Source organism: Elephas maximus, chromosome 2, assembly GCF_024166365.1.
Source record: "Elephas maximus indicus isolate mEleMax1 chromosome 2, mEleMax1 primary haplotype, whole genome shotgun sequence".
In the NCBI taxonomy this organism is placed as follows: Eukaryota; Metazoa; Chordata; class Mammalia; order Proboscidea; family Elephantidae; genus Elephas; species Elephas maximus.
In genome coordinates, this window is record NC_064820.1 from 175,494,184 (window position 1) to 175,516,680 (window position 22,497).

General features: G+C 40.3%; 1 protein-coding gene across 5 annotated transcripts in view; it reads right to left on the bottom strand.

Annotated features, from left to right (window-relative positions):
• EBF1 (EBF transcription factor 1) overlaps nt 1–22,497 on the bottom strand; it is a 447,546-nt gene that overhangs the window by 83,413 nt on the left and 341,636 nt on the right. For all 5 annotated transcript variants that reach the window (XM_049874229.1, XM_049874228.1, XM_049874227.1 and 2 more), the window contains exon 10: nt 11,827–11,953. In XM_049874229.1, the coding sequence (XP_049730186.1) occupies nt 11,827–11,953 (127 nt within the window). The remainder of the gene's footprint in view (nt 1–11,826; nt 11,954–22,497) is intronic.

Genomic DNA, 22,497 nt, shown 5'->3' on the forward strand with positions numbered 1-22,497 from the left:
AAAAAAAAAGAGAAGACCTTGTTGTCCAATGACAGGGGAATGATAAAGTAAATTATGGTGCAGTCAAAAAATGAACATTATACACCATTATAACGCATGAAGGAAGAATGTGAACTCACAAATGAAACGTTTATTTTTAAATTTATATTATACAGCAGGGCACAAAATTATATAAGTATAGAATTGTAAAAACACACAAGAATACGCAAAGAAAAAAATTAGAAGAAAATACTAAAAAGCATTACCAGTGATTGTCTCTGAGGCTTTGGAAAATGGATGATCTTCATCTTTTCATGCCTTTCTGTGTTTTTCAAATATTCTATATAAGTATGTATTGTGTTCACAATGATGTGATTTGGTTAAAATATTGAAAGCTGCAGTTCCTGTCAGACCTCATGTATCCCAGAAATACCCACAATCTTCCATTAACAACAGCCTCATTTCTGGGAAGTTTATTTCACATAATTCCAAAGATTCACAAGGTAAAGTAATCCCCCAGGAGGCTCACACCAGTGCAGGCCTTGATGTCCCTCAGCCAGGCTCAAATTCTGGCTCTTCCACTTACTAACTAGATAACCTTGGGAAAATCACCTCACCCTTCTGAGCTAAGTTTTGTCATCTTTGAAATGGGTTAATAATAGAATCTGCCTCACAGATTCTCATCATTCCAGTAATGCAAAGAGGAAGAAGATTGACAGTGAAGAGTCAGTTTGAAAAAAAAAAAAGTAGTGTGGAATAAGAAGGAAGAGCAGGTAAAGAAGGCTGTCAGAGGCCCACTGGAATGGAAAACCTGGTCACCAGTAGAGAGGGGAGAGAAAAGAGGGCCTCAGAACTATAGAAGGAATGGCTGCTGTCAGAGCGAGAATGGTGGTGGGAAGAGGCCTGAGTTTAGCTTGGTTTTAGCTACCATCAAGTCGGTCCCGGATTCATGGCAACCTCACACATAAGGGAACAAAACACTGCTGGGTCCTACACCATCCCCATGACTGATTGCAAATCAGACCCTTGTGATCCATAGACTTTCATTGCCTGATTTTCAGAAGTAGATCATAGGTCTCCCTAAACCAAACCCATTGCCGTCAAGCTGATTTTGACTCATAGTAACCCTATAGGACAGAGTAGAATTGCCCCCATAGGTTTTCCAAGGCTGTAGTTTTTACAGAAGCAGACTGCCACATCTTTCTCCTGCAGAGCGGCTGGTGGGCTCTGATTGCTGGCCTTTGGGTTAGCAGCCGAGCACTTAACCACTGCAGCCCCCAGGGCCCCTTCCCATTCTTCCTAGTCTATCCTAATCTGGAAGCTCCGTGAAAGCCTGTAAAGCATCACAACAACCCGCAAACCTCCAGTGACAGATGGGTGGTGGTTGTGCACGAGGTTCATTGGCTGGAAATTGAACCGAGTCTCCTACATGGAAGGGAAGCATTCTACCACTGAACCACCACTGCTTCATAATTTAGGTATTTACAGTTTAAGTAAGGATTTGGCTAAGTTTCAGATATGTTAAGAGTTTTATATGAATTCCTATTTTTACTTATGGAAAGTACAGTACTGTTTCACATAAAAAAAAAACAGGGAGCAAATTTGTGAAACTCATTGACCCCAGAGATGATTCAGGCTGAAAATAGAAGCAGCTCCATACTGTAGCCAAACGTACATGTGGGAGCTGATTACAACCTCTGAGGATATCGGCTCGGGGCTACACATACTCATACTTAGGGATAGCTGATGAATTCCAACCAGTGTGGATTCTCAGTGTTTGACCCCAAAGAACCCAGGTATAGGACCACTGATGCTGTACTATAGATTTTCCAGAAACAAAAAGATACAAGAACCTCAACTCAAGGTACTTGTGTTGTCAAAAGAAGATAAGGCTATATCTCATTGTAACGTTCTTGGGCTGAGGAATGAAATAGTTATCAAAGGCTACAAAATGGTTTTACATTCATAATGCCAGATGTTCATGATACATTCTTAAATAAAAACAAATTACATATTATGTAAAGACTCACCTTATTTTTAAGGAAGCAGATATATAGCCTAAGCAAAAGACTAGAAGATATATATCACTGAAACAATATTAATACCTACCATATATTAAGCACTTAGGCTAAAAATTTGGTAGAAATGCAGGTGATTTTAATTATTTTCTATCCGTGCTTCCTGTTTTACGGTAATCAATATGTATTACTTTGTAATAGAGAGATAAAACAAGTTGTAATGCGTTAGTGTGTGCCACATCCCCTGGTTAGCTTTCACAATGAACAGAAGGACTAGCATCCAAACCATTGCAAACATGGATAAACAAAACATGAAATAACCTTCCATCAAACATTTGCAATACATTTTAAGAAAGCAGAAAAAGAAAGAAAATTTGTGTAGTCTCCTTCCTCCCTGAGATACTAAGATTTCAAAATATATACTTAAAATGACCAAAGGGTTAATTTATCATGATGCTGGGGGGAAGTGGGGGGAGACAAACCTTGAAACCCTCCAAATAGTTTATTGGCTTTGAAAACCAAATCATGTTATATCACCCTAAATAGATTAGAGGTTCAAGACTTTATAGTATTGCATTACATTGGCAAGAATATATATAAAGCTCAGCTCCTACCTTTATTGTTAATAGCTTTCTAATCCCTTACCAGAAATATATAGTTTAGAAATGGCAACACATCTTAAAGATTAAAGCCATGTGACAAATAGTTCGTGTCCCTTAATAACCAAATCACATGCCTTAGATTGGGGAAGCTTATCTGCCTTTTCCTTCTATACGGTTTCACTGGTAGGAAATACTTTATATCCCTATTACATGAATGATGAATGGGGCCGTTGGTTATGGTCTGTTATTTGCTTGGCTGTAGTCAATATGTTTTCTTTGGACAGGGATTTCTGTGATTTATCTCTCTCCCAGCCTTATCACTTATTAACTCTGAGTAGACAGGAAAAAGCCAAGGTTGTGAATAAGGTCTAGTGTCCATTTAGACCTCTAATGTCAGTGAAAATATCCCTTTTAATGATCCTGTTACACTAGCTACTCAAGTCCGGATTACACTCCACTCCAAATCGGAAACAAAGGTCGTATTTCTTGGAAAGTATGTACATAAAATATGCAAAATAATATGCTGCCTTCAGATCCGCTTTATTCTTTGCAGAATTGGCTTTCGTTTTATAGATGTCACAGAAGTACAATGGGTACTTTTAGTGATCTTGTTGTTGTTGTTGTCCCCCATATAGCACCAACAGGGTAAAACTGTACAAACTCCAGTGAATACAGGATCGTCAGTCACACCAACCCACATCAAATCAAGAGGAACCACATTGGGTGAAAAACCTCCTTTCAGTGGAGGAAAAGTGTCTTCGGGCCTATCCCCTTTGTGTCACAAAAGCAAAGAGAGTAACAGTTCCTCTGCCTTGAATTCTTTTCTTTGTGTGTAAATGGCTCATTTGGAGTCATATTCAAGCCATGTGGACAGGAGTAGCCTGTTAATTTTTCTTTGTTGTTGGGTCTTTTCCAATTAGGACACAGCTAAGGCAGAACTGCTTGTCAAGTGTTCATTACTCAGCCTTCTTCTGGCTGAAGCCTAAGTGAAAACAATCTGATATAAAAGAAAACACATTCTTGCCTTCCTCTCCCCAATTTTTCCTGAGTTTGCTTAGGCCTCTCTGTATAACAATTAACATATGTGCAGAGCATTACCCTTGGCAAAACATTTTCATGCCCATTCTTTCATTGATACTCACAAGACCCTTGGGAGGCACAGGGGAGTGATGGTCCCACCATCCATTTGGCTGAGGAAGCCAAAACCTGGTAGGCTTAACCCCTCTGTCTCCCTCACCCCACATCCAATCCATCTCCAGGTTCCGTCAAGTTTTTCTCTTAAATACATCTTGAATCCTCTCACTTGATTCTATCTCCACTAATTATCACTGAAATCAAATCACCAAAGCTCTTTCCCAGACTACTGCAATGGCCTCCTAACAGGTCTTCCAACATCCAATCTGGTCTCTTGTGCTCTATTCATCCAGAGTAATTGTTTTCTTCCTAACTGCAAATCTGCCGTGTCTACTTGTCATTTCAGACACTTTAAGGACTGCCGGTTGCCCTTAAGATCACAACCAAACCCCATGGCTTACAAGGCTCTGCTTAGGCCAGTCCTTTCCCACCTCCCCAGCCTTCCCTCTCACCACCCTTTTCCTCTCTCTTGATTTTTCAGACTTAACTGGAATTTTTTCAGCCTTCCAAGATGCCACAGTTCCTCCCCAGTGCCTTCTTCGATGCTTCCCTTTGCTGGAACACTCCTCTCTTTCCCAGCCCCACCCTACCCTCCACCCCTCACTGATTGCCAGGTTAACTATTACTCATCCTTCAAACCTCAGCTTCTGCATCTTCTCCTGAGGGAAAACATCTCTAATTGTCCAGTGGGGGTCAAGTGTCTTTGTTATATGCTTGTCTGAACCCTGTTCCTGTTCCTGACCTAGTTTGAAATAGTAAACTCATCAACATCTATGTTACCTCTTAGACAATAAGATCAACAACAACAGTGACTGTGTCTGGTTTTGCTCAGCACTCTATCTCCAGAGTTTAGAACATTGCCTAGAACAGAACAGGCAATCCACAAATATTTGTGAAATACACAAAAGAAATAACAAACAGAAGTGGTAAAATCAGAACTAGAACCCTGGTCTCAATTCCTACTCTAATGCCTAGAAAGAAACAATTTCTTTGCTAATCATGATGAAAGTAGGCACATGTACAACCAGTCAAAGTGTGCTCTAATGACCTATTTTTTTGGCTTTTAAAAGAAACTACCTTTCCACTGTCTGCTACTCTCTTTTTGAGTTTGCTTTTAGGGAGCATTCACAACGTACCAGGCATCTGAGGAGTGACTACATACATTGACCCATTTACTCCTTAGATGCAGGTACTATTAACATACGTCAATTTTACAGATAAGGAAGAGTATTTATCATTCAGACCCAACCCCATTTTTTCTTTAACAGAAGCCCCAACCCCTGTGTTCTATGCATGTAAAACCTCAAGTGAAAAGGAATAGATTCTTAATTAACAGCTCTAATTTACATTCCTTGTCATCCAGAGCCTGAAAATCAATGAGGACCCATTGATCCTGGGCAATATGTCAATCAATTATTGAAGAACACCTATCAAAAGTAAGATACTGAGTCAAACTGCTTCAACACAGTGTACACGATAGTATAAGATCAGGGAGGGCTATCTCTTTCTTCATGGAACTTGTGGTCTTATTGTGAGTTATCTACCAAGAGAGCTAAAGGTATAAGGGAGTGAATGGTGAATGGGCGGTCTACGCACAAGCAACAAAAAAGATCTAAAAGCAAAGACTCTTGTAGTCAAACAAGATGAGCCAAAGGGAACAATAAAGTCACCTTGTTCAACTGGTCATTTTCACAATGAAAAAACTGTTGTCTGGAATACATAAGCAACTTATCTAGGTTTCCTGGCCACTTAGCAGCAGAGCCAGGGCTAAAGCACAGGCCTCCTTGCTCTCAGCCCAGCATCCTGTCTACTATAAAACAGTGGCCAGGAAGGATTTCAGAGAGGAAACAGAATTTGAACTGGATCATACAGGAGAATTACCATGTTCAAAGTAGCCAACTATGAGCTTGAGGCATAGTAAGGAGACTAGTTGGCTTGAGACTGGAGTCAAGAAAGGGGAATGTCAGCACTGGGCCCAGATCACAGAGAGCCATGATGCCAACCAAAGGGGTCTGGGCTACATCCTGCATATAGTGAGCAATAGGGAAGATTTCTCCACAGGGCAAGTCCCCAGGTGATGCACACAGCATGCTCAACTGCTAACTGAAAGGTTGAAGATTCGAATCTACCCAAAGGTGCCTCGAAAGAAAGGCCTGGCAATCCACTTCTGAAAAATCAGCCACTGAAAACACTATAGAACACAGGTCTACTCTGACACACATGGGATCTCCATAAGTAGGAATCAACCAGACAATGGCAACTGGTTTGATTTCTCTGCAGGAAAATTACATGAAAGTGGCTTTTAAGGAAGTTTAACCTGGCAATGAGTTAGGATATGAAAAGACTCCCAAAAACCCAGTGCCGTCGAGTTGATTCCGACTCATAGCGACCCTATAGGACAGAGTAGAGCTGCCCCACAGAGTTTCCAAGGAGCGCCTGGTGGAAAAGAACAGGAAATTCATTAAACTCTAACTCCTTAATTCTCCCAACAACTTTGTTTATCCCCAGGGGAGTGGCTTTCATTTTGTAGGTGGTTCCTAAGAACTAGTGACACAGCTTTCTGGCCTGAAACCTCCTGAACCTGGAGTTGAAGCCGAACACATTTGAAGACGGCTGGAGATGGGCTGTACCCAAGTTACTGTACCCCAGTTATAAATCAGGGCTTCCTTATTAAAATACTGTTAAAATATCTCTTGGTTTCTCTACTTCTTGAGCTCTTATTTAATTTCTTCTACTTGGGTGCCTCCTTTCACTATGGGGATTCTCTGTGTTTTAATTCTTCCTCCTCTTCCCTTACTGACTATATACTCTACCACTATGGCATTTATTCTTTCCAGTATGCCTTCCCCTCAGGTCCCTTAAACACATTCATCTACCCCCTGGAAGACCTCTACACCTCCTACACCCCATCAACTCCCTACAGACACTACAGCTTTAGGCCACCAGGTCTGATCAGGGGCTCTAGAGGAGTTCAAAGTTCAACTTCAGCAATTCTTATTGCTTAAGGCCATTTCTGAAAAATATTTCTTATATTGTAACCGTCATATTCTCACTTATAAATCTATTTTTCCTTGCTGCCTTATTCATACTTTGAACTTGTTATTTTTGCCTAGTTAGTGTTACTGGTTTCTTTAATTTACTCAAGCCTGTAGGGTCACTATGAGTTGGAATCGACTCGATGGCAGTGGGTTTTTCATAGTTTTGTCACGAGTCCCCAGGTAATACAAACAGTTAATGTATTTGGCTTCTAACCGAAAGGCTGAAAGTTTGAGTCCACCCAGACGTGCCTCAGAAGAAAGGCCTGATGATCTACTGCTGAAAAAATCAGCCACTGACAACCCTATGGATCACAGTTCTATTTTGATACACATGGGGTCACCATGAGTTGGAGTCAATACCGCAGCAACTGGTTATTATAATTTTGTCACTAAAAATTCTAAAGAACATTCCTTAGACCTCTAGGGAGGTGACAGCAATGATAAACAATAAATGTAAAATACTTACTCCATGGTAAGGACTCAGCAACAAATGAGTAAAGAAGAAGAACGACCACCATTTACTAATGGAAACCACTACTATCTGGTCTGGTGCTAGGTGCTATCCATACATTTTCCCTGATCCTAAAAACATCTCAGCACGGTGTTACTATCCTCTTATAAAGATGAGGTGACTATGGCTCAGAGCCATCATATGACATCCCCAAAATAACCTCTCTATTAAGTGGTAGAGCTGAGAGCTGAATCTACTTCTATCATCTCTTGAACCCAAGCACTCAGTCACTGTGCTGTGTTATCTCACTGGGAGGGAGGGAGGGAGGGAGGGAGGAAGGGAGGGAGGGGATTAAGGAGACAAGGAGAGAGGGAGGGAGGGAGGAAAGAGAAAACCAGATAAATGAGAGAGAAAGGAAAACTTGAGAGATCACTCTATGGTAAAGGTCATCAAGTTCTGCAAAGCATATTCAATCCAAAGTAGCCCTTCCTACATGCGAAGCGATGTATTATGCATCCACAAGGCAGCAAAGTCACTTTGGGGATGAGGTACAAACACAGAGTATTTTCAGAATGATTTTTACTTCAGAGTTAATTCTGAGACTAACATACAGGGATTTGGGTTAGGCCTTCCACAGGGGTAGGAAGTTGGGTAAGGATGGGAGAACCTGGTGATAGAATCCAAGGAGTGATCAAACGAAACATCTCGGCTGTCGGATGACCACGCAGCGGAGCCTCCAGCAACTCTTTCCAGGGCCAGGCAGTATATGACTCGCAGAGCACACCTAAGCTAGTGTGCCCATTTTTCCTGGTGGCCCATAGTTCCCATCATATTATCTCCAGACATAGCAGCCTCTCCCAGAGAAATGACTGCGATGAAGGTACAGCCAACATTTGGATTTGGCTACTTCTTACGCGGGGAAACCAATTCTAAGAACACTGAAGAAGCAGTTAAAGGCTCCTAAGAGTCTTTCATCATTTCCAAAGGTTACTTAAGGCTTAGCAGAAGAGTTTACAATTTTAAAAGTTCCAAGTCACTTCAAGATGTAACAACTGTAGGCAACCAAGCTGTGAGGATAACAAAGGTGTTGAGGAGACCCCCTTAAAGGGCAGTGAGGTTTATGGCAGATCTATCTCCCATAGGACTGGCTACCAAGCCACAGGATGGAGAGATTGTGAAAATACTACTGTGATTAGGTAGTTTTGTTGTTCTTTTCTTTTAAAATTTAAAGTCAGTCTTACCCTGTATTTACATAAGAATAACTGGACGCAATAGGTAAGATTCTGGGAAGTGCTACTGAGTGAGCATTTTTGTTCTGATCAAATTGGCTGGCATTCACTTTCCTCTCTGACTCAGACTGAGGCAAATACAAGAGAATCTGGCAACTAAGAATTCCTTGTGTGTTCCTGGTCGGAAGAACCAATGATTGAGAGCTACGCTCACCCTCAGTGGCGTGGTGACAGTCTTACAAGTGGAGCCAAGTTTTTTCCTCCTTCTACAGAAGGTCTGACTTTATTTGCATAGATTAGGCCATACTGTTCCTGTCTGAGATTTTTTTTTTTTCTTTTTATGATTATGGACTTTTAGAGACTTTAACCTACACATACCTAAACTCTCTGGCACAGTCTGGAAGCAGCAATAGTGCCTTAGTTTGGGTTGTTCTTTTTCAGCTCTACCATATTTCTTTCATTTTTTTTTTTTTTTTTTAAGAAAGAAAGCTTCCAAGCAACATTCCACTAAGAAACAAGAGGGCTGGCTAGCTAGATCCAGAAAACCAAGCCTCACATCTTGAAATGCTGTGAACATTAAAGAAAATGAAGTGTGAGCTTCTGTTGGTGAAGACAGGGGGATACTGCATGCGTGCAACGTCCTACACGGTTGTTGGGACCCTGATGAACAGAGAGGTTTTATGGCCTTCATCGCTATGCCTTTGCTAGTAAGTGGTGAAACGCAGAGAGTTAAACTGAGTAAATCCCAGGGGCCGGTAGCACCAGCCATGAACAAGCGACCCTTGGTAGGGGCATTTAATGCTACAAATCAAAAAGCCCACGTGTAGCTCACTCATTAACAGCGATTCCCTTTTGCTAGAAATGATGTAATTTCACAGTGACGACAGTCAACCAGATCAGTGGGGAAGTTTTTGTGCCAACTTCTTCAAAATTTTATGTTTCCAGTGTGGGAAGGGCTTAGACTGTCTCCTAGAATATGTGAAAGACTAAGTTTTCTTGCCCATGGCCCACAGTTTGAGGCGAGATTAGCAGAAGCACCTTTTCATAGTTTAAATTTCCCGAGTGTGCACACACGTGCATACACACCAACTCATTGCCCTTTTCCTTAACTAGTTTTCTAGACTTGTGGATCTGTTGCTTTTATCTTTGATCTTAATTCTCATAGGACATAGGTTTTCCAAAACATGCTTTCTTAAATGGATGGTAATTTTAAATAAAAAAAAAAAAAGTGATTACAAACATTCAAAATAACGATGGGTCCCTAGCTATTTTCTTTTGAGAACTTAAGTCATTTCATGGGGATGATTTTTTTTTTTTTTCTTTTTAACTTTTATGGCCAGGTGGCTCAAGGGGATATTTAGTTGAACACTGATTAAAAATAATTTCTTCTAAATGAGACCTGACCACAAAATGGAACCATTAATGGGCAGGGACGTGTCACTAAAGCGGAAACCATGCCTGATTGCCTCTTGCACCTCCCACCACACAAGCATTTTCTTCTTCTTTTTCTTCTCCTTTTCTTGTTCTTAATAGCAGAGTCAATAAGCAGCCAGCGAGGCCTAAATGTTTTCGGCCAAAAACAGAGTCCAAACTCCTCAGAGAAAACATTTGGCCTCTGTGGTTTTGTAATATGTTCCCGAACACCAAGTTCAGTGAAGAACACTGTGAAAAACTCCCATCCGTTGGAATGATGCTGGCGCATGTTATAGTATCAGAAGTTTCAATTGGTCCTTTTCCTGCAGGCCCATAATAAGGCTTGTAAAAAAAAAAAAAAAAGAAAGAAAGAAAAAGAAAAAAAATAGTGCTATGTGGAAGTTCTCATGGGAAAAATGAATGGCAAGAAATCCTAGCTTTAAAAGAAACAGCTAATCTGCTAGTTTGATTGTTCTTCAAAATTTACGCTGAACCAATGAGCCTAATTAAAAACACTTGGCCTACTTCTATAAAGCATCCTAGCTTTCTCTATGCTTCGTTTGTGTACACCACAAAACTCCAGATAGACTATTATTTTTTTCAAGCGCTCACAAACAAAGTGCTGACTTTGTGGGGATGGCTGAGCTAATTTCTTGAACTCAGTGTGAAACCTTAGCTAAACAAAATTGTGGTAATTTTCCTTAATTTGTAAAAGTGATTGGAGTGCAAACAAAATTTTCCTCTTGGGTCAATCCTATAATTTTCAATTAACTAAAACTAATCGTCAGGCAGGCACCAAACCTACATGTTGTTTAAAGGACTGGGAGGCATTTCTAAGGGTCAGGATGCATTCATTGTTTTTGTATAATTTTGAGCGAGAGAGGCTCTGAGTGACTAAGAAGCATGGTTGATTTTGCTCTTAGTACTAAAATAAAAAAGGAAAGATGCTTTAAGGTAAAATATTACAGAAAAAAAAATGTACCCGTTTAATTGTATGGTTATAATTAGGATATATTCGCAGTGTTAATAGAGTCATCCCTTCAGTGCTCAGGAGTCTCTTTGTGTAAAAGCAACTTCCCCTCCCTACTAAACCTCCTCGTGGTCCTTTATTGAATGAAGAATGAAACCTGGGATGAGTTTCCAGGATCAGCTACTCAGGCATAACTGATACTAAGCCGAGGTCCTAAACTTCACTACTCAAAGTGTGATCCTTGGACTAGCAGCATCAACATCACTCCGGAGCTTATTAGAAATGCAGAATCTCAGGTCCCACCCAGTCCTACTGAATCAGAATCTGAATTTCAACAAGATGCCCGGGTGCATGGTTTGCACATTGTAGTTTGTGGATCACTGCCCTAGAGTAAATACTGGGCACTCAGGCTATGCACTGGATTTATTTCCACAGGCAACCTACTTGGTTCTTGCCCTCTGATGTGAGGAAATTCGTATTCGCCCTGTAACCCTAGATTCCTACCACAAGGTGGGTCCATGTGCCAACACTGTTTTGAGAGGACAAAATGCAGCTACTGGAGAAGAAAGCACCAACCCAGAATTAAATATGAAAACCACCAAGTGCTTTTAATACAAATGCTAGAACCAGACTAGAAAAAGTTGTAGTATTCATTAACACATACTTCAATGGCCCTGGGTTAGCATCCAGAAAGACTCAGGCTTGTCTAGAACCATTTTCCCCTTCCTTTGCTGCTCCTTTAACTATTCAACCAATCACTTAAACTGACTTAGCTCAAACTAAGCTGAACTGTCATTTAACATAGATACTCAGGTGAATTCTTTAAAAAAAAAAAAAAACTCATTTGGTCATACATATGGCGACGTGGAGAAAGAAAGACTGTCTTACTAGAAACTAGATTTAAAAATAAAATCCACACTTACACACAAGATAAAGTGAAATACCCTCAAGACTGAGGCAGGTCTGTCTTCACCATGCTCTGTGGTTCTTACCTGTGTAAATGAATCTTCCTGGGGTCCCCTTGCAGAACTGTTTGGATTTGTAGGACAATGTGACTTCGACCACACCAGGGATGTGCCGAGGAGGGGTCTGCACACGGATGGCATGAGGAGTAATCAACTGGAAGAGACATTGGAGGGGGAGATTGTCATTGCAATGTGTAAAGGACCCATTTCTCAGCTTTCCTATCAGCTCTCAATAAACCAAGCTCTAAAACATATAATTAATCTGTTACTGCTTAAAATACAACCTCAGTGAAAACTGTATAAAAGACACTGACAACTATATTTACAAGTACTCTGCCTAGAGGCAGAACAACATTATCTGTGTTTTCCTACCCGGCAGGCACTCTGCTTCCTGGTTTGAAAAGTGAACCTGGACTAATGAAATGATTTATCTAACACAGGATATCCTTTGGAAAGCCTCTGTTTGAAGCAGACACCCAACTCAGAGCTGAGCTCTGCCATGCCTTTCCAGAAGCTGGCAGGTCTGGTGTTTGAACTGAGCCCTTGAACATGTTGAAAACACAGAGGTAGGAAAACAGTGGGCCAAGGCCCTCTGATTAATGGCAGAACACACGCATGAAATACCCCTGAAGACCATTTGGTGCGTGAACTGACAGAAGCACAATCAAAGAGCTTTAAAGGGGAAACCAAAGAATCTGCCTCCCTCAGTAGCCTACGGATCTGGCCATCCTAAGGACTGTCGGTGAAGGGAAACGGGCAGTTGGGGAGGGGGCTGCGGAATGATCCCTGGTCTATTATGCAATGCCATGTGCACAATGAGAAAGTTCACTTCTGAACCCTGCTGGCAATCGCATTACACTGTGAAGTGGAATTTATTTTTTACTACTCTTATCTTTGTTTGTGTAACTAAAATGTTATTAATGGCCATAAAACTGGCATTATCTGGGTCTTTGAAAAATCCAGCCCTGGTATTTGACTGGTTGACCTCTCCTGATGCTGGGTCCTGTATGTTATCTCTTTCTGGTGTCTGCAATTGCCCATTCTTTGTCTCCTTTCAGATTCACTGAACGTGTGTGTACTACTGGATCATCCCATGAGTTTGTCCTAACTTACGTTTACGCTATTCTTACAGGGGCGACTTAGAAAGGGTTTGCATTTCAATGTGCAAACCAGACCCAGTTCAAGTGTTTTGCCCAGAGAATCACAGATGGCACCGTTAGAAGCCGAATGCCAGCCCCTGGGTCACACCTGGGAACACTGCCTTCACACCAAGTCCTGGGAAAAAAACACATGAGAAGCTTGCTACTGCTAGAGTTCACAAGTAATTTCTGTCCAATGCTCGTGAAACATAAAGACAAGGCCATCTGCATAAAAAATGTTTTAACTTCGTAATTAAAAATGCTTTATCCTCTTCCATAGAACATACAGAACTTTAGTTTCTTTGCTGAAGACACACAAAAGGCGCTTCAGAAGACCACATTTATGTGGAGCTCCTGGAGATAGAGTTTACCTCCATGGCTGAGTGCTTTCAATGGCTAAGTTAGGTTTATCCATGAAAGTGCGAAACACAAACAGATAAAAAACACTTTTCATACTGAAATTCTCCCAAAATGCAATGTATATATATTTATATATATATATATATATATACGTCCTAAAATAAGCAAAGTGTATACAATTACACTTAGCCTTGATAAATCAAGATCATCATTTGGAATACCCCTTATTATACTTTGCTGTAATACACAAAAGCCCTAAGCAACCACTGAGGCATGAACAGCTGTTTTTCCTCTGCATTCAATGGACCCAGATGGCTGTGATTTTCTAATTATTTCTATTTTAACCAGTTTTTCTGATTTTTTTTCCTCTGGATATTCTTTGCTGCTTTCAATCTGCTCTTCTAATCTGTAAGTATAGAAACCAGGAAATCAATGTATAATGTACAGGGAACAGGAAGGGAGAGATTTTGAAGGATCGTGACAGGTGATCTTCCAAAATCAAGTGTATGTTTCATCTCAGGCACTGTTCAGAGAGCTTTACTAGGATGTTGGAAACTAACACCTATTATTGAGCATCTAATTTTTTTTTAGGAGGTATCTACTACATTGCTAGGGATTTTATATGTAGCCCTAATTTGGTTAGAACACTGGCTGTATCATTATCCCTTTTTTCTTCAGAATTGAAAACAGAGTCTTAAGATGGTTAAGTTGCTAGCAAAAAGTCACCCAGTAAGAGCAAAAGGTGACACCAATGCGTTTCAAAAATGATAGGGACAAATACTTGTTTCTAATCATAGAGCAGAAATTGCTCAGATGGAAACTTTTTAAAGGTAGTAACAAGCTCAAATTTTTCAGACCCACAGACTGCATGTGAGTTTTTATATCTCCACACTATCTCTTTTTTTCTTTTATTGCCCAATCCTTGGCAGTGTCTTTGATGGAGGAGGTCGCCATATTGTTATATTCCAAATAGGCAATATGGTTCTATTTTTAAGAGTCGCATACAGTATAGAGTCACATTTATTCACAATAGTACTTAGAAGAAAATTCAGCCAGTTTGAAAACACTTTATCTGTCCTCCCTCTTCTCAGGGGAAGTAAATTTTAAAAGGTGGGAAGATATTACTAAATATATGGGCAGAAACTTTTTTTTTTTTTAAGTATAAGGACTTATACTATGAGTTACTATACTGAGGAACACAATATATGGGCTTTATAAATTGATTAAATATGACGACAATGAAACTACTGAATGACAGTCAGGTTTTAGCATAAAGCATAAGGCTCAGGAAATTGAAACCTATGTTCATTTACAATTTCATTTTCAATTTTAATCAGTGGTCCTAACTAAAGAAAAGATTTCTCCTTAAAACAATTATCCTTCACAAATGAAGAAGAATCTGAATCATGATGAAAGAATGAATTTGATGATGTTGTCCTTGCTGCGGATGTTGGCCTGGGAAGAGTCTCTAGCACTGATACATGATATTGATGGCATATGGAGGAAAAAACTAAAAAATTTTAGCTGAGTTCTAATGTCTGGTGGTTCGAATCCACCCAGTGGTACCATGAAGAAAAAGCCAAGTAATCTACTTTTGTTATTTCAGCCAAGAAAACCCTACAGAGCAGTTCTACTCTGTAACACGTGGGGTCGCCAGAAGTCAGAACCAACTGTGCAACAACTAACAACAACAACGACCAAATAATTTGAAAGTACAGGATTATTTATTAATCACTCAAAGAATCGTCTAATTTGTTGCTGGAAGGAACTTTAGGGATCATTTAAACTAATCCTTTCATTTTAACGGCTGAGGACACCAAAGTTCAGAAGAGTATAATAGTTTCCAAAATCACCCAACAGCTTAGGGAAGGATAGGGTCTAGAACCCAAAACCCCCAGATCACAGATAAATTTCACACATTGTCCCAGCCCGGTTGGACTAAAGGCAGCCAGTCTAAGCAACAGAGGGAGGGCTCCAATCAATCTAAATTTTGTAAACGTCAATCATTGGAATACCAGTTTCTCAATATTACCACATATATATACCACCTATACAATTATGTAAGTAATATTTAAAAAAAAAAAACTGCTCACTTTTTGTTTAAAATTTTATTTTGGAAGGAAACCTTATATCACTACAATAATTGGAAAATGAGTATCATCTGTCAAAATAAGAAGGAATTGTAGTTAAAGTTGGAGCCTTGATGGCATAGCGGGTAAGAGCTTAGCTGCTAGCCAAAAGGTCGACAGTTCAAATCCACCAGTCGCTCCTTGGAAACCCTGTAGGGCAGTTCTACTCTGTCCTACAGGGCTGCTATGAGTCAGAATCAAGCCAAGCAATGGGTCTGGGGTTTTTTTGGTAGTTAAAGTTAATAAAATGCTGTTAAATCCTAGCTACATACTGTTGACAACGTGAAGGCTTCTGTTCTCTCTTTATTGCAAAGGGAGACTGGCTAGTGTTAGAAGACTCAGGAAGTGACACTTTCTCCCTTAACACAAATCAGAAGGATTAAAAGAGAAATGAAAGGAGAATAATTTTTTCACTATATGATTCAGTTATACTTAATGTCTGTCAGATCCAGAATTGTCTCCTGTACTATCAGAGGCACAGGCTCCAAACTTCGGGAAATACTGTTCTAAGTGATTGGAGGATGGATTCACTTTTTTGACTTAACTTCTTTAAATTACATTCGGAACAAGCCGGGCTAGAACTCTGTATTCATACCAAACGTATATATATACAAAACAAGTATGTGCCGAACTTGTATACATGCCACACAAGTCGAACTAGAAACTTACATATTCTGAAACTTCGGCATCTGACATCACTTTCCTCCTTCTTGGAAGTCTCCACTTCCTTCACTTCTGTGACACTCATTTTAAGACCTAAGAGTTGCAAAGTATCTGAGAGTATACTGAGTACTTTCACACTCAGTATCTTTTAAAATCTACTCTTGTTGGATAAGAATTCCAAAGGAGAAAGGTGAGGGTCAGGCAAACCACCCAAGATTATGTGAATCACAAAGGAACCCTAGTGGCATAAAGGTTAAGCGCTTGGCTGCTAAACTTGAGGTTGATGGTTTGAATCCACCTGCTGCTGTAAAGATTATAACCTAGGAAACCCTATGGGGCCGTTCTACTATGAGTCAGACTCAACTCAATAGCATACAACGTGTGAAACCCTAGGAAGGAAACTGATTTCTTATGCCTGGTAAATAAGTGTTTTCCAGAGCTTTTCTCTTACTCACTGGCTCCTGAGTATTTTGATCTTCCTCATTTGCTCCTCTCCTCTGCCAACTTGTTAACTGTAGAAATTTCACAAGTGTAGCCCCATATTTTTTCTTTTTACTATTGTCTAACGCTTCTTGAGTACACTCCTTAGCTCAACCACCTCCCCTACACTGACTTCCAGATCTACACCTGTAGTCTGGCTCTCTCTGGCCAAGCACCAAGCTTTTATTAGCAACAGAGTAACAGAATCTCCCCAAGCATGTCTTACTGACACCTCAATCTCAGCTTGAAGCAAGCTAAATTTATCATGTTACTATCTGCAAACTAATTTCTTCCTCCTGTGTTTTCTCTCTCGGTTAAGGGAATGTTCTTCTCCGAATCGCCCAAAATAAAAAACTAGGGATCATCTTTATTTTTTCACACTCCAAGTTTTTCTTAAGTCATGTTGATTTTGTCTCCATTAGATTTCACTGAAGGAGGCCTGGTGGTGCAGTGGTTAAGTACTCGGCTGCTAACTGAAAGGTTGGCAGTTCAAATCCACCAGCTGCTCTTTGGAAACCCTATGGGGCAGTTCTACTCTCTCCTATAAGGTCATTATGAGTTTGAATCGACTTGACAGCAGTGGGTTTGGGTTTTTTGTTTTTTTTGTTTTTGGTTTAGCCTCCACTGAAGGAGCCCTGGTGGTGCGTGGTTAAGTGCTTGGCTTTTAACCAAAGGGTCAGCAGTTCAAACCCACCAGTAGGTCTGTGGGAAAAAGATGTGGCAATCTGTTTCTGTAAAGATTATAGCCTTGGAAACCCTAGGGGGCAGTTCTACTCTGTCCTATAGGGTCACTATGTGTCAGAATCAACTCGATGGTAACTGGTTTGGACTTCACTGGCTCTCCTTTGCTTCTTCACTTTTTCCTGTTCAGGTTGTCACCATTTCTTACTTTATTACAATATTATATTTGCCTTCCAACTAATCTCCCTCCACTAGAATTATCTTCTTCTAATATAATCTCATTAGGTCATGCCCTGACTAAACCTTCAACTGTCCCTTTGCCTACAAAATATAGTCCAAACTCCTTGGCACAATGCTCAGGGAGCTCAAAGGCCTGACAGCCCGTCTACTTTTCTAGTCATGCTTCCCATTTTGCCGTTCCACATTCCAGAGTCTAGGGCACGGATACATAAAACACCACAACCTGACCTAACATCTTTGCTTTATTCATGCCATTACTTTGCCTGAGCATTCCCCTACTGATTATCCTACTTGTTCTTTAAGCCCCGACCATAAATTCTCTCTTTCATAAGTTTGACCTGATCCTAAGAGTCAGGGTTGTCTGTACCTTTCTAGAAATTTATATAAATATGGTATTTATAATATGGCACTTAGCATCCACTTTGGCATTGTGTCATGAAAAGATTTCCTTACATATCTTTCTCCCATTAGACAGTCCCTGAGAGCAGGGACAAGGTCTAATTCATGTTTGTATCCTCTAAACTATTTAACTCAATGCCTTGCATGCAGCGTATTTTCAAAATATTTCTGGAATAAATACATATGTAAATTAGGTCAGAATTCAATGAGATATTTGACTCCACTAGGTGTTGTAATCTATCTCTAAGAGTCAACTGTTCTTTCCCAGCTAGTATTTACCTGCTCATTCCCTCAGTTTCTCTTAAAATTAATTATCCAACTGCCTCAGCACTGGGGCATAGGACCACTGCTCATGTTTCATCTAAACGGTAAAAAAAAGAAGAGTCTAAAGGTCTATGACGCCAGTGAAAAGTGACATGATGAAAAAAATTTTTAAAAAGTTAAGAAACACTAAAAAAGTAGCCCACAAAGATACACATTAAATGATAAACTCATTGCCGTAGAGTTGATTCCAACTCATAGAGACTCAACAAGACAGAGTAGAACTGCCCCAAAGGGTTTCCAAGGCTGTAATCTTTACGGAAGCCACATCTTTCTCCCACAGAGCGGCTGGTGGGTTCGAACTACCGACCTTTCAGTTAGCAGCTGAGGACTTAACCATTGCACCACCAGGACTCCTTATATTAAATGTTAAGAGTGTTTATTTCTAGACTCAACTTTAGATGTGATTTGTCTGCTCTATCTCTCACCCTGTATATGTGTATTTATACAGGGGTGTGTGTGTGTATGTTTGTGCGTATAATTTCCCAAGCTTGCATAAGAAATGATAATCACATAAATAATTGTGAAATAAATAAATCTGTACATCGGAAGGCATTATTTTTATTAACAGAAAGCTATTACTTAAAATTGAAAATAGAATAATATCAGTTTTATACAATATATATTACATGTAAATGTAGAAGAATTAGCTATATATTTGCGTAGAAGAAAAGAAGGAAAAACATCAAAATGTTGACAGAAATTACCTCTAGATGGTAAAGTTATGGGCCATTTTTATTTTATTCCTCATTCCTTTCATTCTGAAGTCTCCAAATTCTCAATGACAACAATGCATTAATTTTATGACAAAAAATCATTTTTAATATGTGGCATTAAGAAGAAAAAAGCACACATGGTTTCCACAAGGCTCCGGGAGAGGCTGCCAGCTCATCAAGGAAGTGCAGGCAGCAGTAGTTACGCTCCCTCTGAGCCGCTTGTGTGAGCACTTTATCCGCTTCAGACCACAGCACAAGACCAGAAGAGCCACATGGTGGTCAGCCACCTTCCACAAGTGGCTACTGTCCAGGGGCAGGATATGTGGAAGCCTCCCTGGGTGGCACAGTTAACACATTCTGCTGATAATAGAAAGTTTGGAGGCTCGAGTTCACCCAGAGACACCTCAGAAGAAAGGTGTGTCTCTGTTTCTGAAAAATCAGCTATTGAAAACCCTATGGGGCACAGTTTTACTCTGACATACTTGGGGTCTCCATGAGTTAGACTCTGCTACAACAACTGCTGTCATCCCTACATCCACTGGTTGCAAAGTCAAGCTATGTGGAAGTGAGAGAGATGGAGGACAGACACAGAGGTGGTGAGATGGGGCCTTCCCGCCCAGCAGAAGTACAGGAAAGAGAACAGGGGCATTGTCCGTGGATGCATGGCCGATGGTGCAGCTGCACATGGAAGCAGAACTCCAAGAGGCAGCCTGAAAGCTCTAGAAGCACAATGAGGGCACATAGGAGATGCTCAGCAAGTGTTAGCTATCTTCGTAAGGTTACTGAAAACAAGGCTGAAGCGCATTACGGGTTATGTGAGTTTTGCGGTCCAGACTGGGACCTCAACCACCATGGATCTACAAGAAAAACCATTCTGAGTTCTAGAAATAAAACTCCAAAAGAATGCCTGCAAAAGATGGAAACACAGAACAGGGACATGGGACAGGACCATTCTTCCAATGATTTTTATAAAAGCCCCTTGTAGAATTAAATGTATGACCAGCATGGTAGATCAATGAGGGTACCTAGAATTTCCACTACCCATCTGTCAGTTTGTTGTACTGTGCTCGCTTGCATGTTGCTATGATACCAGCAGGTATCACTCATGATGGACAGATTTCAGGGGAGCATTTTTTTTTTTTCAGACTAATACAGACTAGAAGAAAGGCCTAAGATCTACTTCCAAATATTAGCCAAGGAAAACCCTACAGATCACAGAATATTGTCCAATATAATGAGGAAGATGAGCCCCCTAGTTTGGAAGACACTACAATAGCCTCAACAATGGACTCAAACCAATAATCATGAAGATGGCACAGGACTGGGCAACTGTAGTACATGAGGTCGCCATGAGTTGAAGCCGACTCGAGAGTAACTAACAACGACAACCTAGTATTTAAAAGCATTAATGGAAACATGTTGTAGAATTCTGGGGGGTGTGGGGAGAGAGAAAAATCTTGGGAATAACTTTCTTCTCTAATAGTCAATTGCACTTATTATCTGAATCACTCTAGCTCACACTTAAGCTGATGATGGTGATGCCACCATGGTGACATCAGCAGCAATTTGCTTTCATTGTCTTCTAACCTTGTGCCAAACATTGTGCTAAATGCTTTCAGTGGTTTGTATCATGTAGTACTAAGGGATAAGTATGGTTATTAGCTCTGTTTCATAGATGAGGAATATGAGCTTTAGGTAAGTTAAAGCAGCATGATCAAGAAACCAACTGGACTAGGTCAATTGGCCTAGTAAAATCTATTAAGAAAACATTCTGCATCCCACTTTGGTGAGTGGTGTCTGGGGTCTTAAAAGCTAGTAAGCTGCCATCTAAGTAAGATGCATTGATTGGTCTCAACCCACCTGGAGCAAAGGAGAATGAAGAACACCAAAGACACATGGTAATTATGAGGCCAAGAGACAGAAAGGGCCACATAAACCAGAGACTGTATCAGCCTAAAACCAGAAGAATTAGATGGTGCCCGGCTACAATCCATTACTGCCCTGACAGAGAACACAACAGAGAATCCCTGATGGAGCAGGAGAGCAGTGGGATGCAGACCTCATATTCTTGTAAAAAGACTAGACTTAATGGTCTAACTGAGACTAGAAGGACCCCAGAGGTCATGGTCCCCCAGACCTTCTGTTAGCCCAAGACAGGAACCATTCCCAAAGCCAACTCTTCAGACAGGGATTGGACTGGACTATAAAATAGAAAATGATACTGGTGAGGAGTGAGTTTCTTGGCTCAAGTAGACACATGAGACTATGTTGGCAGCTCCTGTCTGGAGGGGAGAAGAGAAGGCAGATGGGGACAGAAGCTGGCTAAATGGACACGGGGAATACAGGGTGGAGAGAAGGAGTGTGCTGTCTCAGGGCGAGAGCAACTAGGAGTACATAGCAAGCAAGGTGTGTATAAGATTTGATAGGAGAGAATGACTTGATTTGTAAACTTTCACTTAAAGCTCAATAAAAAAATAAGAAGAAGAAGAAACTAATTAGAAGTGGCAGGTCTCCCTGACTCAGGACCACCCTGCCTGTCCGATCCTACTATCCCAAATTGTTCTCTCATAATTGTAATAGGTTTATTTTCACCCCACCTCTGCACAGCTTATATTGTATGCTTCTCCTCAAAAGCTCTGGGAACATAGTAGGTACTCAAAGAATAAAAAAAAAAAAGCTTTCTCCACGAAAAACAAGATAAGAATAATTTCCCAGCAAAACAAAAAAGTAAAACTAAGTCCAAGTAAGCCTTTATGCATGTTTTCCAACAAATGGAACTATATGAAACAAATGCAATTTGATGTTCCAAGCCACAAAGCCAAAAAAATAACAGGGATTACTAGAAAGCACACCAGTGATTTTTCATTACTAGCCTTAGGATTTAATATTCTAACCTTAATTACCTTGAACACCAAAAAGTTAAAAAAGAAAAAAAGAAGCAAAGACTTAAAGGAAAAGGGTAATAGAATTTTCTCCTCCAGAAAAATAATGAACACTTGTGACTAGAAAAAGCCTGAAGTGGGCACTGGTACAGTGGTTTTGAGATGTTGCCCATCCACAGACTCTGGGTTCTAAGGCGCACTGACCCATTCACCCTTTGTCACTCTTCTGTGCCTCAGTTTACTCATCTCATACCGCATCAGTTTCCATCTGCTCTGGAGGGTACTTATAATAATATTAAATATGCTTTGTGTTTGTGCAAAGCTTCTCTAGGGACCCTAAAGCACTTTCAAGATTAATTTTTTTTTTAATTTATGTATTAATAATTCTCACAGCATTCTCTCTCCTCCTCAATTAGGATAATAATATCCATCTCTTTTGAGATAGGCGGGGGGTGCTGAGTGATGGACATAAAGCAGACACTTAAATAAGGAAACTGTAACATGAAAGCATAATTAAAGCTTCGAAACCAAATTGACTGAGGCTTTTTCAAGAGATTCCAGAGTGATGGTGACCAAAAAAAGCAAACTTGTTTACCTTGCACGCTGTAACATTCATCGTTTTATAGTTAGACATGGCATTAAAAAAAAATTATTTTCAGGAGTTCTTAAAGGAAGCTGAAATATGAAC